We start from the raw sequence: 13,927 nt of genomic DNA on the forward strand, positions 1-13,927 counted from the left end.
AAATGACTAGTGACATGGAGCTGAAGTTTGGTAGCTAAAAGTTGATAGGTGACAGACATGGAGAACCATTTGTCGAAGATTGGTCAACAATGGTTGTTAGAGGTTGGTTGACAATGGTTGGCAAGAACACATGTAGAAGAAAGTTTACTTTCATGGGTCGATAAAAGAGCAAAGAAAAGGTTACTGAAGGTTCGAAGATGATAGCTAACAATGGTCAGTAGTTGTTCTGCGACGATCTCCAAAAAACGGTCACTCGAAGTTTGATCATCGATCATTATCGAAAAGCAATCATCAAAGGATGACTAGTGGCGGTTGTGGAAAAAAGGTAGACAAAAATTAGTTGTTGACAGTTACTTGAAAAACGATGGTTGGAGACACAGGCACGATTGTTGAATGTTGACCAACGACAGTTGGTAGAGTCTATTATTGAAAGTTAACGAGGAAAGATAACCTAAAATTCATCTTAAGTGGTTGTCAAGCACATGATTGTTTTTTTCAAAAACAACTAATTTTCTCAATTTAATCACTTAAAAATACAATCCAACCACACCCTTCCAACCTGATCAGAATTGGACTAAAATGAACAAAATTGAAACCTTGGATGTAAAATCATACATCTATATCAAAATATTAAGAGAAAAAAGAAAACAATTTATTTAAATATTTAATCAATAATACAATAACTCAAACATGTGTTGAGTCAAATTCAAGTCTAAACTTTCTCAACAAACGCATCATGAATCTGCAGGCCTCCCTTCCATTTGCCACTCCAAACTTCGTAAAGTCCAAAATAGAGACTGCAATCTCCTGGGGAGCTTTGTGGTGCAACTATTTTGATTTCCAAACCCTCATCAGGAACACTAAACTTTTTGGAGCTTGTACCCAACCTTTTCCCAAAACTAGTCTTCTTGAAAAAGTAGGTTCCCTTTTTTCCAACTTTTGCCATTATGAAAACCTCAACATCATCCCACCCAAACGCATCTGGTTGAAGTGATACATTAAACCCCACTTTATAGGTCTGGCCAGCTTCCACTTTGTCCGTTGAACATGTCACTTCTAGCCAACTCACTTGCAATAGTTGCACAGCCGACTTCGGGTCCTTCCTATGTAATGTTATAAGGATGAACTTGGTAAACATTTCCAAAAAATAGATCATGCATATAAAATATATAGTCTAACTTGTAAATATCTCAGGTACAAAATTCTTTTTATTTTATGAGTAATTGAATGAATGACAAAATTGCTAAAACTATTATTTTAGTATAGTAAAATGTCACACGGTAAATAGTGTTAGAAATTAATAGTATTACTATCATAGATTCTATAATTATCTAACACATATTGACAATAATATCTTGCTACATTTGAGAATAACCTTAGCAAATAATATTTTGTTTAAATTTTCCTGTAACAAGTTTTAGATAAAAGTTAATTTCATGGTTATACTTCTATATCCTTTTTAATAATCTTTCTAAAACTTGAGTTTTTTTATCTCTGTTTTTTTGTTAGATGCATAGAGTGATTTGATTCAAAATTTGTATTTGCAATATGTTTTAAACTTAAAAGTTAATGTCAAATATTTATACTATTAGATAATCTTTCAGACTTTATCAGCATATGATATAACCTGATATTTGAATAGGTACGGTGTTAAAATTTATTATCCTAACTCATCAACAAAAGCTTTTAAATGATTCATGGAAACGTAACAAAAGATTTACTTACAAATTAGTACTTGGAAGAAAACGCCAATAACGGTTGTCATTGCCCCATGTGATGGTCAATGCCCTTGGATAAAATATCATTTTGCCTCCCTAACATTTTCCATGCACATTAATATCATTTATATTGTCACCATCCAATAATAATAAAATATAGTATTTACACACATAATTTATACTTGAAAAATTGGGGTGTTTGAAGCACTAAAAATAGATTTAAAGAAAAAAATAAGTTTATAAAATAAGTTGGTTTTAGTTAAAAACAGATGTACAAAAATATGTATAATTGAATAAATGAAAGGAAAAGAATGGGAAAAGAAACTTAAAGAGAGATGAAATTAGTATATTTAGTTTGAATTAATATACCTTTGTAATTTCTATGGCCCTTGGATCAGCATCAGAATGGGGTTTTGAAACCGTAGCCATTGAACTTATAAATTGTAAAAAGAAAAAATAATTAGTAAACCCAAACTTAGTTCTTTCTCTGTATCACTTAGGGAAATGATAGGTATGTATATTTTGTAAGGGAAGCTTAGGGTTTTATATATGAAGAAAAAGAAAAAAGAGACTGTGAATAATAATGTGTAAGAAGAACATACGGGACACACACTTTGGAATAACTGGCTTCCATAATCAAATAAAAAAAATAAAAAGCTTGTGTTGGAATCAGAAACTTCTAGTGGTTGAATATGATGAAATTAAATAATTAGAAGTTGGCAAAAGAATTAGTTCTCTTCCATAGACATAATGTTCATATTAAGTCAAATAAAAAGGCTTTCCACCCCTACAAATTGTGAATAATTACATTACATGGGGATGAGGGTGCCTTTGTTTAACACATTCGTTTGTGTTGTATATATTAATTCTCACCTCAACTTTTCTGCCCACCTTGTGAAGATGTTATACTTTTTGTTTTTAATTCAATTTTGGTGTCTACTTTTAATTTGATGGACAAATATTAGATGTAATATTTTTTTTGCTTTTTAGACTTCCTATTTTTTAATATAAAGCCTATACTCATTTATGTTATCTTTTAAGTTTTTATATTTTTTTTATTAATGTTTTAAAAGCAACAACTTAATTTGAAAATTAAAGAAAAATAGTTTAAATTATTTTTATAAGTTAATTTTTATGAATATAACAAAACATCCAAATACATTTATCATTCCTTACTATTTTCTTTTTTCTCTTATTCTTTTGTAACTTTTACTCATCTTTCTTCTTATCTCTTTTTGCACTTTTTTTTTAATATTTTTTTTCTAAATCATGATCTTTCTTTTCAATCAAATATAAGCCTTGTATTATTATTTTTTTAAAGTGTTATTTGGTTCAAAAGTATTATCAAATATGATCTTGAACAAAATTGTTGAGTGGTCGTTTAGATTTGGCTTGTACCAAATCTAACCAATATAAAAAATCTTGAAAAAAAAGTTGGGATATTGGTACATTTGAACAAGAAATTTGGAGACTAATCACAAATTGTCACATTATTTACTAAATTAGTGATGAAAAATATAAATAATTAAATTTGGGACTGGTTAAAAAATTGGACATGTGTTCCAATTGAAAACATAAATTGGTCAATTCTAACCATTGAATCAAGTTAATTATTTTGATTAAATATTATTTACTTGCGCTAAATTCAATTGACTCTAAATTCAAATGTTAAATATGACCAAAATTAAGTCATGAGCCATGAACCAACTAGGCTCAAGCTCATAATTTAGCTCAAATTTGTTTGGTTCCAAATGGATCCGAGAGGACTGCACTGGGTTGATTAGCTATAAAGATATAAAATTCAAGTTAGTATTTAATACATTAGATCATTTAAAAAAAAAATTGAAAAAGTTCAAATTAGTATTTGGTTAAATTCTTTGAAAATATGCAACCATCTGTAAGATAAAAATGGAATGTTGAATAACCTCTAATAATTAACAAACTTCAAATAGTTTAAAACACCTTTTAAATGGTCGTAATAAATTTAGAAAATGTAAAATTGACAAGTATGTTATAAAGTTAATTTTAATATTTGATGTATATATATAATTTAAAAAAGAATAATAGCAATAGGAAGGTTGTGATTCAATGAACTGTTGAGAAAGGAAGAAAGAAGTAAAGGAAAAGAAAAGAAGAACCTCACTAAACGGCCCCTTTTATCCACTAGGAGTAGAACATAATTTTAAAATTAAAAGAAACCGAGTGCCAAAAGAAAAGATTCGTGAGAATGGAAAACTACACATTTTCATATATTTTTTCGACAAATGGAAGAACTGAACAAAGCGAAGATTATCTTGCGGGCGAATATTGGCTGGGTTGTGGAGTACCGTCTAGAATAAAAATGACTTTCTACTATAAGAAAACAAAAACAGTGAACTTCATCAAATTTCATGGAACTAAACAATCAATTTCACTTTTCCAACTATGTGAATCGCCAACTCTTGATCAATTAATTATGTTCCTGTGATTTTAACTGTAATAGTGTGGTATGGATCAGAAGCTTATCAGTGATCATAAACTTTAGAGAAAAGAGTTTCAGTCATATGCCCACGCAATACACTAGTTTTTGCCTACATCTATATTTTATTCACCAAAAATGAAGATGTGCTCACACAATGAAATTTATGTCGGCATATCATATCTTTTCTCACAATTTTTTTACGTTGCCAGAAAAAACTGTTGTCAGAGGCAATATTACAGCTTGATCCTCTACACCAAAGTCATTTATGACATCGTCTCATATTACAAAAAATCATCTCTACAGTTCCATAATTTGAGAAAACAGTAATGGATCATCACTCAAAAGAAGGAAAGACATGATTATGCCAAGATGATTGGAAATGCATGTTATACTTCTCAGTTGGACCCTACCTCTATTGCTGACGCTCTAACAAATGAAAAATGGGTTTTAGGAATGCAGAAAGAGTTACGCTTCAATTTAAACGAAATGAGGTCTCTGAGAGTTAGTTCTGAAGTCATCTCACACAAATATCATCAACACAAAGTGGATATTTACAAATAAAACTGATCAAAAGGGACTAGTTACACGCAATAAAGCTCGCTTGGTTGCACAAGGATATTCTCATATCAAAGGTCTTGACTTTGGAGAAACAATTGCTCTGGTTGCTCAGCTTGAAGCAATCCGATTGTTGTTAAGCTTTGCATATTGTCGATAAATTAAACTCTATCAAATGGAAGTTAAATGTGTGTTTCTAAATGGGTTCCTTTTTGAAGAAATCTATGTTGTCCAATCCGAGGGGTTTATTTATCCGGTACATTACAACCATTTTTACAGGTTACGAAAGGGCCTTATATAGGAATCTCCTCGTGCTTGGTATGAACGATTGTCCGAGTTTCTATCTCAGCAAGGTTATTGTTGCAGTAGGGTTGATAAAACCATGTTTATCAAGCGTAACAAGTCTGATTTCTTGATTGTCCAAATCTATGTTAATGATATTATCTTTAGTGGATCTTGTTGGAGGCGTTGACGAGCCCACTCTAAATTCACTCTAAATCTCACAAACTTTTAAGAGAAGAAATTTGTTCTCTTAGAAAACTCAATAACACACAAGAGAAGAATGTTGTTCTCTTGAAACTCACTTACTTTCTAAAACTCAATTTGCTTCTATTGATTTGATTCTTTTATCTTGCATACAAATGAATTGTTTCTATTGATTTGATTCTTTTATCTTGCATACAAATGAATTGTTTCTATTGATTTGATTCTTTTATCTTGCATACAAATGAAGGAAATGATCTCTATATATAGTACTCAAAAGACATTTCCTAAGAGACACAAAATAAATGAAGTACATGAATACATACCATTCATGTACTTGAATAATTACATGTATCTAGAAATGCATATGTATCTTGAAACTAGAAATGTATCTATTAATGTGTTATCCATAATGTATGTAGCTTATTAATTTCTAACAGAAAAAACCCATTCAATGAACATCATAAACGAATCATAATGTAAAGAAAAATGTCCCTTTTTATCAAATCGTGGGAAACAAAGAATGTTGAATGAATTCAAGGCTGTCGGCTTGCAATAATGTAATATTTCCAAGTTTCTGCTGATTTGACTTAAGAAGAGCTATGTATATGCATGTCTGACTTTAATCAATTTAAGAAGTCTAAGAAAAGATATATTGTATCTGTTCGATTGAGGGAGATTCAAATCACTTTAACCCAAGTGGGTAACCAATATCAATGGAATAAGGTGGAGGGAGGAAAATGAAATGTTGGAAAGGGTAAAAGGTTCCACTTTTTGGGATGGAGAGTGATGAAGACGACGTTTCAAAGACGCATTAGATGTTGTTTTTCTTTCTGATTGTAATCTTTAGCTAAAACTTGGGTTCCACGATCGAATAAAATGATATTAAGGTTAATAAATATATGAAAGAAGATATTGATATTAAGGTTAAAAGGGCAAACAACAACACAAATACATAAATCTCCCAAGGGTTGTGCCTTCACTTTTCTGACTCAACTACCACTACCGAATATCAATTTATTAAGTTTTCAAATACATAAATCTCCCAAGGGCATGAACCTATGTGGAGAAGGAATTGAAAAAGTAATTTTATCATTAGAATAGCTCAAAGCAGTATATAAATAGCATAAAATCCAGGGTTGGAGCCTCCATACCTATACTAAATATTCTGCTACTCATCCCTAAATAGTAAAGAAATTTTCTTTTGAAAAATAGGTATATGCAATTTTCAACTAAATATCTAAGTTTCACCATGAAAAAAATACCCTTGCACCATATATCTTAAGGATATGAGAGGTGATAGTTATGTTTGATAGTATGAGTTCTATCTTCCATGGAACGTGAATCTACTTCGTTTTTCCAACGTGTTTCAACAAGTTAGATTTAAATTAAACAAATATAACGATTAGTAAAATCTAAAATTTAATTTAATATTTACTAGTTTTCAAATGTTTAAAAAAAAATAGTTATGTACTAATTATAAATCATATATTTCACAAATTTGCAGAGATAATATAGCAACATTCATTAAATGACTTAGGGTTAGACTGCATGGAAATTACACCTTAGAACAAGTTAATTATGATTAGTAGATATAAATACAGGTAATTGGATCATTTAGGAATTTCGTTAATAAATACTACAGAAATGCAATATTTGTATCCTAGAACCTATCATCGCATTCAAGATTGTGTGAAGTTTCAATGAATAACGCATTATATAATGCAAACAATCGGTGGCAGATCCAGAAAATTTATTGAACTCATTAGAGTTTAGGGTTTAGGGGGTTTCGAGTTGTAACTTAGAGAAAAAATAAAAAATTGGAAAAAAAAGGGAGTATAACTTGAACTCTAGTTGAAATGGAGGCTAATAATCATAGTTACCACTAAACTATTTACAAATATCAAACATCAATTCGTTTTATTTATACATATTATATAAAGACAAAATAAAGTTGAGAGAGGCTCGAGCTCCCTTAGACCTATACTAAATCCGTCGGTGCAAACAATGTATGTATACATGTGTTAACCATTTTATATATGATCTTTTAGAGAACAAATCTTTCTCGACACAATCTCTACAATCTCATTAATTGTCACAATATAGCACATTACTCAAAATTTATCAACTTCCATCCGTCACCACTTTCACCACACTATAAAATTTTTGTTCTTAAATTTGAACAACTCTTCTAGTTTTGTTCATTATAATTCTCATGACTCAAGTTCAATGGCATTTGAATCTTTAATATCTTATAAAAGTGTTTTCCTAGTGAGTTACATGAATAAAATAACACGGCCATTTGCAAAAAAAAAAGAAAAAGAATTATCATACTAGTTACACATCTTCTTTTAGCTTCAAATGGAGAGTACAATTATACCATATACTTGAGCAAAATCAATGAAACATATGAAAAAAGAAATTGTATGCCTATAATGTGATCTTATAAACTATAAAATGAAGAAATTAAATGAAAGACTTCATTAAACAATCTACAATGGTCGTGAGAAGGTAGCTATCAAACATCTATGCATTTGGTTGGCAATCTTGTCACGAATGAAGTCGAACAACCATCTTAATATATTTGAAACGAGCATGAAAGACAACATTCTTGGCAAGAGAGATTGTACTTTGATTATCACACCAACCCATCGAACATGACGGGAAAGCAAAATTCACAAAGCAACGAAGAGACCTAGATAATTTCAACAGTTGTATTAGCAACACAACAATATTTTGATCGTTAAATGGTTGCTTGGCGTTTGTAGGACCACAAAATCAAAGATGGTTCGAGAAAAATGCAATACGATGAGACAAAGCGACGATCATTTAAGTTGGATGCCAAGTAAGCATCACGGTAAGTAGTGATGTTCAAAGCGCTATCTGATCATAAAGAAGAAAACCATGGTAAATTGTACCTTTAAGATAGCGAAGTACCTTGTTTACGACTTGCCAATGAAAATCAGTAGGGCATCAAAGAAATTGACTCAATCTGTTTTACAATAAAAACTTATATCCGAACAAGTATCAATGAGATATTGAAGTGCACCGATAACACGATACCAATCTACAATTGAATCTATTGAATGTTAATTTGATGCATGAAAACTAGACATTCCACCTAAAGATCTCCTAGAACTTAATGTTATTGAAAAATTTAATAATGCATGCTTAATCATATAAGTGATGATAGCTCAAGGAAATAATAAATTCTTTCGAGAAGGGAGAGATCTATTTAACCAAAGCTAAGTATCTTACTCTTTTATCGCCCCCCTCCTCCATCCATTTATCGGTTTAACTAAAAAGCTAACCGTAAGAAACTAATCTTCGTGCATTCCTATACATCGACTTAGTCTTGTCACTTGTACTATTTAGTATAGATAGTATTGATCGATACAATATAAATTTCATTTGATTGGTTGTTTATAGGCAACAATAAAAGGACCACATCAAGAGCAAAAACTTAATTGTGATATCGTAATAAATTTGAACGTTTATTAAACTAAATCATTATTAATTATAGTCCAAAAGAAAATTGTTACTTCCATATAAGTTAAATGACTTTTTTTTGTAAATCTTTCATAGTTATTTTTTTCCAAAAATACGTCGGAGAGAGAATTGAATTTTTAACGTCAAACTTGTACTACTACCAACACTATATCAGTTGATCAATTATACTTATTTTAACGTAAACTTTTGTAAACAATGAAAAATAAATAAGAAACCAAAGAATTTTTAACTCTCTTTCATGTTCTATTTTAATTTCTTCACACAATAACTGGGGATAAATTATATAAAAATCAATCATATATTCATAGAATTTTGATGCATAATAGGATTCATAACTCCCTATTTCTATGACAATTATTGATCAAGAACTCTCATCATAAATATATAAAACATATGAATTCAAACGTCGTATTTCATTTAATAGATGGCCTACACTCTCTAATACATCAACATACTTAATTCTCAAATCTCTATTTAACCAATTATAGATTCATGAACTATTGTTAATTAGTTCAAACCAACTTTTAAGTTAAATGATAATGTATATGACTTTTTTTTGAAGTTAGGGTTTGATTTTCTAACCTTTTCATTGTGATAAATTATAGATATATAAAACTAAAACATATTTAATTTAAACACGGTTAATTTACATAAATGTAATAAAACAAAAACTATTTATGGTGGTTGGTGGGACAAAAAATTAAAGTCCATCGAGTCATTATTGTTTCTTTTCAAAAATTTCAGATCTGCTTTTCGTTGTTTTTTAATATTGTAGAATCATTCTTCACTTTACTTTACTTCTTTTTCTTCATCTTTGTTATTTAGTTTTAGGGCATTTTTTAAAATAGCAAAATAAATTAAAATATTTACAAGCTATAATAAAATTTTGAATTCTATCACTATAACATATCAATGACTATCAGTGATAGAATTTGCTATAAGTTATAAATATTTTGTAAAATTTGCTATGTTTGAAAATTCCACTTTCCACTTTATTCTTCTCGACTTGATATTATTAATTTCTTCATATTAATTCTTACTTCTTTTTCTTCATATTATCACTTCTTCTTGTTTGGGATTTATTCATTTTCTCTTCTAGATTTCTTCCTTCTTCTTCATCTGTCGTTTTCTCTTTTTTTTCTTCTTGATGTACAAGATCTAAAAATGATATTGATACAAGATCTAAACGATTGTGTACCAATATCTAAACTATCAGTTGTCTATCCTAAATAGACAGAGACTGATCCACTATCACTAATAGATCGTTTAGATTTGATACAACATCTTTTAGACTGGGTACAAGATCGTTTAGATTATGTACAAGAGTACAAGATCGTTTAGATTGCGTACAAGGGTACAAGATCTTTTAGATTGTGTACAAGAGTACAATATCGTTTAGACTTGGAACAAGGATACAAGATCGTGTAACAAGATATATCATTTAAATTTGGCATAAGATCATTTAGGATTGGGTACAAAAGTACAAGATCGTTTAGACTTGGAACAATTGTACAAGATCGTTTAGGCTGAGATACAAAATCATTTAGACTTAGTACAAAATTGTTTTCAATTGTTTTTTCATGAGTGTGTGATCGAAGGATATTTTTGTTATTTCATGTTGTGGGCTTGTAAACTCTTTCCATTTTTAAGATCGTTCTATATGGTATATATGAATATTTATGCGTTTGTTTTTTTAAAAAAACCCTTTAAACAATGTTAGAGTTTCAATGAAAGGTCAACTTGAATAAATACTTATTAAAGAATTATAAAAAAAAAATTAAATAATTAATAAATAAACCTTTAAGACTATTTTAAAAAGAAGCTTATTATTTAAAATGGATTTACATATTAAATGATTTCTTCTTGCTTTCTTTTTAGATATATATATATATTGCTCTATTCTTTTATGTTACCATGGAAGAGAAACCTAATTCTAGATGGTGATCATGTAAAAATATTGATGACAATCTCTAGATCCATTCTAAAATTTTGTACCCATAACTGATGAGCATAATTGAATTAATATTCTATACTAGAAAGGTTATTTGGAGTATTTAAAAGTACTGTTGACGTCAATAAAAAAACTGTATTAAAGTATTACAAATTCAATATATTATAAAATCCAAAATGAGCCTGGCTCCATTAACACCAAACATATATTATTAATCTCGAAAACAAGGGCTCAATCTCACGTTTCATTTTTCGCTCTAATTCCCGACCTTCTCAACAAATGCATGGTGGATCTTGAGTCCTCCTTTCCACTTTCCGCTCCAAACCTCATACATTCCGAAGTAGAGACGGTTGTCTCCCGGCGAGGTCGACGGAGGTTTGACAGTGATAATTAGATTATCCTCGGGCATATTGAATTTGGTCTGACCATCTGATGCTTTCCCATCGAGGCACATCTTCTTGTAAACGAATTTCCCAGCCTTCCCAATCTTGGCCATTATGTAAACTTCACATCCTTTCCATCCAAAAGCAGCGGCCGTCATGGAAACGTTAAACCCAACTTTGTAGCTTTTTCCGATCTCTACATTGTCTGTCCAGCATGTCACCTCCAACCATGACACTTGTAGCAGTTCTGCAGCTGCACTCGACTCCTTCCTACAAAGTATTTAAATGAAATACGGTTTTAAATATCTACGTTAACCAAAATGGTAGGAGATGTGAAGTTGGAATGGATATCTAATATCAGGACTGCACGTAAATAAAAATATTGATAGGAGTAATGAAAGAGATAAATGAATAATGTAATGGCTTACAAGTTTCGAGATTGACGAGGGAAACGCCAATAGCGTTTGTCATTGCCCCATGTGATGGTGAAGCCTTTTGGATAAATTATTACCTTTTGGTTCTGTAAAATTGGATTAATTAAATTATACTGTCATATTTGAAAAGAGATATATATATATATAGATAGATACATGTGAGCATCTCTACAAGGTGTATTATTAATGAATTGGCTATAGAATATGGTTTCCTAAATTACCTTGGCCTTCTCTATTGCTTTTGGATTTCCATTGAAGTGAGGTGACGAATAGAAAAATCCAACCATCTTTGCTATTGAGTGAACGAGTAGATCTCTCTCGCTCTCAAAAATAATATGGTGATACAAGTGATATGTGATGTTCCTTTTATAGACTTTGCCAAAGAAGTGTCAATTTATCCCTTTTGACTTCTATGATGAAAGACAATAATTTGGAAGGAATAAAAAGTGAGTAAATTACAATCTATTCATAATAAAACATTTTGACTATCATTCATAGAATCCATAATTTTGCTATAGTTGATAAATATTTTAATTTATTTTGCTATTTTTAAAAATGTCTCGATTCTTATTCATTTTATCATTTAAAATATTTATCTTATAAATAATATAATGATATTTTTTTTCTAGAAAGTTAATGTACATTTAATTTTGGGGTCTTTCTTAAAAGATAATAAACTGACAAAATATTTACATTTTATGAAACAAGTTTAAAAACGGAAAAAGTTCACAGCTACAAAATGAAAATTACAAAAATACTCTGATCAACACGCGATTAATTGATCACTTGTACTATCGTGTACGAATATTCAACGATTTTTTATATTTGTTAGATTTGGTTATTTGTAGATCAAGACCTTTTATATTTGTTAGATTTGGTTGTGGCCAAATCTAAACGTATACTAATATTCGAAAAAAATTTGTTCAACATGTATCAAGATCTTTTATATTTATTATATAATCTTGAACTAAATAAGAGTTTAAAAAAAAAAGTAGAGTATTTACGATGGATTGAAAACAAAGATCATGATTTCAAAATATATATAAGAGAAAAAGACAAATTGCAAGAGAATAAAGAAGATAGAAAAAAGGACAAACTTAGAATATTTTTAAGAAACGATGGACTTTTTGTATTCTTTTATTTTGTTACATGGACCAAAATATTCATATTTCGTTATACTTATAAAAATAAATCTTTTAACTTTGTGATCATATGTACAAGTGAGAATTTTTTTAGTATAATCTACACACAATATTATTAAATTTAGTATAAACCTAAACTTATAAAGTTTCAATTTAAAAAATATATATTTATAAACGGCGCCAGCTCTTAGTTTTGTTACATTTAAAACATAAATCATATAAAGAAATTAACTTAATTATCCTCTTATTTACATTATTGTTCTATATTTTATTTTTCGCTTTTCGTTTGTGAAAAAAAAATGATATTTTTCACAGTATAAAATAATTAAATTTAGATTCTCTTTGTTTTTTTCTTCGTTCTTTATATCTATTCTTTTTCTTTTTGAAAAAATATATATATATATATATGTGTGTATGTATATTGACTTTTCAAAGCCTTCTCTTCATTCTTCTTAATTGCTTGGATTTCTTTTCAATTCTTTGACCACTTCAAAATAACTTTCATTTGTTAAATTTCATGGGTTTCCAACTTTGACCCTTCTCTATCTTTTTATTGGAATCATTTCATTGTATGAATTTTATCAATATGTACCCAACCATCATTTCATTCTTATTACTATTATTCTTAACATAAAATTAAAATATATATTGAACTACTTAATTACATGATATAAAAAATATTACCTTTATCTAAAACAACCTAACTCTATTCATATATGGCCCAAAGTTTTCTTACGTTTTTTTCAGTATTACATACGAAATTAAATACTATATTACTAGTAAAAATTGAAGTAAAGATTGATTTAAACACATATTTTAACATGAAAGAAAGATTTGAATCCTTAAATAAATATTCATGGTGCTGCTAGCTCACAATATTCACATACATTAAAAAGAGAAAATAAGGGTTTTATCAATATAATCAATTTATATATGGAATAATTATTCCATATCTTAATTTAATAGATAAACTTTTTCTTTTCTCCGGCCATTTTTTTTTTAAAAAAAATCTCTATGCTTTACTTGAAAAAAAAACGTTTGAAAATGCATTAAATAATTCCAATTATTATGATATATAAGAACCAACATAAGAATTTATGTTATACCATGTTAACTACGTCTACCACCGACTTGAAAAAACTAGTTTTAATATAAAATACTTTTTTAAACTTCAAAATGAGAAAAATAAATAATTTCATCCAGACACATCGTTGTTAAACTTCGACACGTTAATTGAAGAATAAACTTTTTAACTTGTTCATTTGAAGCGCCCAAAACCTAATAGTGAAG

General features: G+C 29.1%; 2 protein-coding genes across 2 annotated transcripts; both read right to left on the minus strand.

The window, feature by feature from the left end:
* Positions 1-489: 489 nt before the first annotated feature.
* On the minus strand, positions 490-2,240 carry LOC101206301 (protein PHLOEM PROTEIN 2-LIKE A9). The gene is made up of 3 exons (XM_011662010.2): positions 2,088-2,240; positions 1,726-1,814; positions 490-1,103 (listed from the first exon to the last, which is right to left on the minus strand). Exons 1-3 carry the CDS (start codon positions 2,145-2,147, stop codon positions 713-715), a joined length of 540 nt encoding a protein of 179 aa, XP_011660312.1. The 5' UTR covers positions 2,148-2,240; the 3' UTR covers positions 490-712.
* An 8,538-nt stretch (positions 2,241-10,778) lies between these two features.
* On the minus strand, positions 10,779-11,831 carry LOC101206538 (protein PHLOEM PROTEIN 2-LIKE A9). The gene is made up of 3 exons (XM_011662011.2): positions 11,717-11,831; positions 11,490-11,581; positions 10,779-11,331 (listed from the first exon to the last, which is right to left on the minus strand). Exons 1-3 carry the CDS (start codon positions 11,780-11,782, stop codon positions 10,935-10,937), a joined length of 555 nt encoding a protein of 184 aa, XP_011660313.1. The 5' UTR covers positions 11,783-11,831; the 3' UTR covers positions 10,779-10,934.
* Between the last annotated feature and the right edge of the window lie 2,096 nt (positions 11,832-13,927).

The sequence above is a fragment of the Cucumis sativus genome, chromosome 1 (assembly GCF_000004075.3).
Source record: "Cucumis sativus cultivar 9930 chromosome 1, Cucumber_9930_V3, whole genome shotgun sequence".
Classification (NCBI taxonomy): Eukaryota; Viridiplantae; Streptophyta; class Magnoliopsida; order Cucurbitales; family Cucurbitaceae; genus Cucumis; species Cucumis sativus.